This window comes from Sitophilus oryzae, unplaced genomic scaffold (assembly GCF_002938485.1).
Source record: "Sitophilus oryzae breed Bouriz unplaced genomic scaffold, Soryzae_2.0 scaffold_261_pilon_pilon, whole genome shotgun sequence".
Classification (NCBI taxonomy): Eukaryota; Metazoa; Arthropoda; class Insecta; order Coleoptera; family Curculionidae; genus Sitophilus; species Sitophilus oryzae.
Genome location: NW_022146820.1, coordinates 93,364 through 99,170, shown reverse-complemented (window position 1 = coordinate 99,170; position 5,807 = coordinate 93,364). Strand labels below are relative to the sequence as shown.

Below are 5,807 nucleotides of genomic sequence, written 5' to 3'. Positions count from 1 at the left end.
TTCTCTATAACAGGAATAATATAATTATTAGTATAATCTTTGTGATATATTGAATTCTGCAAACTTATGGGAATATCGTCAATGAAAGAAGCTTCCAGTAGATTGTAGATATTATCCGATAGTCAAGAAGCCTTAAGAGCGATCAACTCAGTAACCATCAATTCGAAGTTGGTCAAAAAATGCCTAGAAGCTGAACAAATTAGGCAAGAAAATAGAGTCCTCCTACTCTGGGTGCCAGCACACCAAGGGATAGAAGGGAATGAAACAGAAAATTTAATGATCTAGCCAGAAAAGAAGCGAACGCTCTACTAACTGGACCAGAACCTTTCTGCGTCCCAAGTAGAAACCAACTTAAAGCAGAACTCAAAAAACCATATAAACATTATCCATAATCCATTGCCATAAGTTTGCAGCAAAAAAACTATAATTTCCAAATGAATGAACCATTTCTAAATCCAAATATTTACCTGTGTCACTGGATCTTTCATGATAAGTACATCAGTGACATTACCAAACATGCCAAAGTACTCTTTCAGTTTTTCTATCGACGTTTGCCAACTAAGTCCTCCTACGAACAGTTTGCCCGAAGATGGGTCTCCCGCCCCGCCATTTTGTCCGTTGGGTGTGCTTCTACCGCTGGAGCCAGAATTGGAACCGTTGACGGTCACCAATTGAACATCGTGGTGGTGGGCATCTAAAAGACCATTACCGTCACCCATCGTCGCGCTGGAATAGAAAGAAAATGATGATTAATTAAAAATAATTTTTCCTTTTTATTTTTAGGTGATTCCAGTGTTTTCACTAGCTCTTTTAGATTGCTGCTGGATGGCTTTTTGTACCATCAAGGGATTTCAGAGGACGGATTGTGTATTGTAAGTATATTCTATTTATGTCTATCCCGACTTTAAATATGATATATTTAGTAGTTATTTATGCATTGTATGTTTGTCACACGATGGACTTTAGTAACGTTCGTGGTTTATCTTGTCAAAGTGTTGCTATAGATTCTGTAACATGAATCTTTTGTTCATTTATATTGGAGGGTGTTATAGATGATAATGTCCTGTAATATGGATTCCAATATTAATGACCACTATATCGTTGACTGAAATATTTATAAAGACATATTAAATATAATTATTAAAGTATGCTTAATTTAAAGTTTAATATAACATAACAATATGGAAGTACCTTGAATAAATATAATAAAAATATCTTATTATACCGGGTGCGTCTCAAAAATGGCTCACCCCTATAACTTTTTATTTTTCAGATAAAAAAAACGAGATTGGTATGTTAATATATGATATAAATTAGGATTGATTGACGTATTCAATTGTATTTGGTCACTTACTGTTTCACCGGAAATGAATACTTTTAATTTTTAAATGGCACCCTCGGTATATTTTTACTTTATTCGATAGAAAATGACACTCTGAATAATATATTCATATTAATATGTCAACTTTTGTAATGTTCGCTTAAAAACAAATTGTATTTTAAATTTCAATCTAGAGTGCCATGTTATGTTAATGTTAGTGCCATGTTATGCCATGGCTGTGTTAAAAACACTAACTAATGTTGTTTGTGTTTTGTCCTGGCCATTTTAAAAATGCCCAAATCTTTTAATCATATCTCAAGTTTTTCAAATGGAACGAGGGTGGCTCATTAACATTTGGAAAGAGCATTTTTTACGAATAATTTGGTACAACACACTTAGTGTTTCGAGTCAAATCGTCGATATGAACCGCATGTTACAATTTCAAATAAACAATATGCGAAAATGTCAAAAGTTGACATATGATATGTCATTCTATTCCGAGTGTTAATTAAAAATCAAAAGTTGTAGTTATTTCCGTTGAAACATGAAGTGACCGAAAACAATTGAATATGTCAATTAATCCTAATTTATACACCAAATTTATTTTTTTTATTTGAAAAAATGAAAAAGTTGGGTTGCGTTGGTTAGGTTAGGTTAGGTTAAATTTATATATTTAAAAGATTTATAATGGTTATTAAGTAATCAATAGTAATGCCGATGTGACTAATATAATATTACATAGTTCCACTATTAATAGCTTTATTAATATATTTGTTTTTGTTTTCCCTCGGACCTAATTAGGATTTTCATTTTCTGCGAGAACGGTTGTACGAGGCAAGCTGAAAGGCTCCGCTGTCGAGAATAATAAAGTTGTGGGGTAATAGCTGTTAGTACAGCCAATTAATTAATCAAACGAGGCTCCTTTTTACGCAACAACCCCGATTTTAATCGAATTTCCTGGCTCATCGACCGTACACCTGATGCTCGTTACCCACTTAGCTATTTTCAACTTCTTTTCTTGTTGATTGAAAAAGGAAATATACTGTTTTTGTTTTTAATTTATGAATTAACTAAATATCTAGACAGATATCTGGATATTTTTCTTTATTCTTATTACCCCCTGAAATATTAAGGATTATAGTATAGTTTTAGACAAATTTGGTTACTAGCAAAAAGCCAATGATAGTCGGTTTACGTGAATTCTACGCAGTGTTATTTTACAAAAATCATTTATTCAGAAATAAACCCACCACAAGGTAAAGACTATAGACATTGTACAAAATACGTAAACAAACCTACAACTATTTAGTTAAATATGTTTGACGGCGGAGATTGACTTAAGCCAAATGTAATGTAACATGGACATTCGCCAGTTAATAACCTCTGATTTAAAATGATAGACAACTATAGACTGTTACTGTGAGGTTTCTTCTAGTTGTTAGTCTACAGTAAAGTGCCGTCAATCTCAAAATTGACTGTTACTAATACTTATCTTGTAAAAACAATATTAGTAATAGTTCCTTATTGATTTATGCTTGGAAATAATTGGGCTTTCAGTTCCAAGGCTGTGTCCTCGTTTTCTAGTGTTAATTTTTAATAAGACGTTAAATTTTTAATAAGATGCTTTTAATAGAAGAGAAAACTCTGAGCATTTCATTAGTTACTACTAACTACTTACTAGCTAAAGTTTATGTAGAGACAGAAAAATGACAGAAAATACCGTATGATCGAAAAACGGCGCTCAGTTGGCAAATGACGATTGATGACATTACCCATAAAATTTTACATATAAAATGACAGCGATCTTCATTTCATAGCCATCGGTGCCGCCGTTTTCATTCGATTATGTTGTAGAATTTCCTTGTGAATTAAAATGACAGGCACAACTATCAGTGTAATCGATGGACAACTTGGTTGGACAGACTGGTACTGTTTGATCGAACAAAAACGTCGACCAATTGGCTTGGAAATGATGATCAATGACATTCCCCATATAATTTTACATATAAAATGAGAACGATCTTCATTTCATAGCCATCGCTGGCGTCGTTTTTTTTTCGATCATACGGTACTTAATCATATATACAGGGTTATCCGAACTGTATTCCGGAAACTTCAGCAGCATATTCTGCAGATAAAAATAAGTAAAAAAGTTCGTATAAATGTATGTCCGAAAATGCTTAGTTTCGGAGATACAGGGTGTAGAAATTTCATTTTTATTTCGATTTTTTCCAAATAATTTCTGAAGTAGTGTCAATATTTCGATGAAAATTGGTGTCTGGCAGTTTATTGACACGAGAAATTTGATTTTGATGTCAATATGACTCCTATTTGTAGGGGGCGCCACCTACATGTGTTTTAACTGTTTTGAAAAGTAATAACTTTTCGCCCATACCTGTATAAAACTACTGAGTGAAAAAATATACATTTTCATGATTTTTTACGTAAGAAATGTATCTTGGTAAAAATGGCTACGAGCAACCATTCTCAAGATATTTAGAAGGGAAATGTCAATAAATGTCATTATTGACAAAAAATTAAACGTGTTGAGAAGTAGGGGTAGAAGGCCGATTCTGCATCAGGAGCAGGAGCAGAGCGCACAGCGCATGCGCGTAAATCAGCTAGGAACATGTAAAATAGGCTAATAAACAAGAATAAACGGGTTTGAACTGCTTTGAACAGCTTTTTAGCGTAAAACAACAGACCTGTTCAGTTTTTGTTCAAACCCGTTCAAAGCTGTTCAAAAGCGGTTCAAAGCGGTTCAAACCCGTTTATTCTTGTTTATTAGCCTATTTTACATGTTCCTAGCTGATTTACGCGCATGCGCTGTGCGCTCTGCTCCTGCTCCTGATGCAGAATCGGCCTTCTACCCCTACTTTGAGAGTATAGTTATTTGACTGAAATGATATATTTAGGAACTTTTTATTTTTTTAAATTAATCATAACTTTTTCTTCGAAAAAATGATGATAATACAGTTTCTGTTGAATGTTTGCCACAAGAACATGTCAAATTTAGGATTTCAGTCTAATAACTATTTAGTTAATATATGTTTAATTTATGTCAGTGACAGGTATTGATAATTTTAATTCCCAATTCCAAAATCTCGAGAATCATTACTCGTAGCGATTTTTACTAAGAGATTTCTTTTCTATTTAAAATTCCTATTCCTTTTCTATGTAAAACACGTCGTAAATGTATATTTTTTCACTCAGTAGTTTTATACAGGTACGGACAAAAAGTTATTACTCTTCAAAAGTGTTAAAACACATGTAGGTGGCGCCCCTTTCAAATAGGAGTCATATTGACATCAAAATCAAATTTCTCATGTCAAAAAACTCCCAGACACCAATTTTCATCTATATATTGACAGAAGAAGAATATGCCGCCGAAGTTTCCGAAATACAGTTCGGATACATAAGCATACGTAATCATATCAAAATAAAGACAAAATAATTCAGAATTCACATCCACGAGTGCACCGAAAACAAAAAAAAATACCAGATAGATATGGGTATCTACTTTCGAACAATATAGGTTTAGTATAGGGTTGCCAACCGTCCGGTCTCCTCTATTCCAGAGGACAGTCCTCTTTTTGATCTCACTGTCCTCTATTCTCTCGTGTCTTAAAAAAGTCTTTTTTACATGCCAAACTCGAAGTCTTAAAAATATTCGTCTATCGCCACATTGCTTTAAACAATTGTTATTCTGTCTTTCGCTACTCCCACTCGTTTGTACAGAATAGAAAATGAAGAAATATTTATGTACAAGAAATATGTATGGAAGCTATGTTGAACTATTTTATGTATCCAAAAAATCCTTTATGGGTATTTCGCCACTGCAGTACCAGAAAAATCTACAAAATAAAATAGTTATTTTTTGTAAACACATTCATGGGACACAGGGCACAGCATAAATTTTAATAACGCCAAAATTATAATGAAAGAAGCGATAGCCTCTAAAAGAAAAATAAAAGAGGCTTTTTTAATTCAATCTAATAAAAATAAATGTATTGCTCATGCATCTATAGATGTTAGTAATGTATGGCAATCTTTTCTTTGATTTTAAAGAACATAACATACGTAAAATTTAAAAATAATCATACAAAAAGTTTGGGCTTTTTGGTTTTACCTTATTAAGTAATTGTTATCAGATAGTAATTGTTAATTTTGAAGTTTAACTTAATATAATGTCATTTTAACAGAACGTCAACGATTTCTTGTAGACGTATCTGTTTTAAAAAGTAAAGTGTTCTCGAATAGTTCAATTTAAATATTTTAAATCGTTTTTTTCTTGATTCTTTATACTTTTTTTTGCTTCCGACGACGGAAAGAGAAAACTTTCCGAAACGTTAAGCATTTTTTCTTTGTTAGGCAAATTTTTATTACTGTAAACACAACTTCTGACAAGCAGCGTCCGTTTAGGTTTAACGCAGAAGTGTTTACAAAAAATAACTATTTTATTTTGTAGATTTTTCTTGCAGTGCAG

General features: G+C 32.6%; 1 protein-coding gene and 1 long non-coding RNA gene across 2 annotated transcripts in view; one reads left to right on the top strand and one right to left on the bottom strand.

The window, feature by feature from the left end:
- Positions 1 to 467: 467 nt before the first annotated feature.
- LOC115884474 overlaps positions 468 to 5,807 on the bottom strand; it is a gene marked incomplete at its 3' end in the record, with an annotated part of 51,460 nt that continues 46,120 nt past the window's right edge. Inside the window, exon 2 of the mRNA XM_030903069.1 lies at positions 468 to 726. Coding sequence (XP_030758929.1) covers positions 468 to 726 — 259 coding nt within the window. The remainder of the gene's footprint in view (positions 727 to 5,807) is intronic.
- Positions 782 to 5,807, top strand: part of LOC115884475 — a 33,022-nt gene continuing 27,996 nt past the window's right edge. The window contains exon 1 of the long non-coding RNA XR_004050566.1: positions 782 to 872. This is a non-coding gene — a long non-coding RNA (uncharacterized LOC115884475). The remainder of the gene's footprint in view (positions 873 to 5,807) is intronic.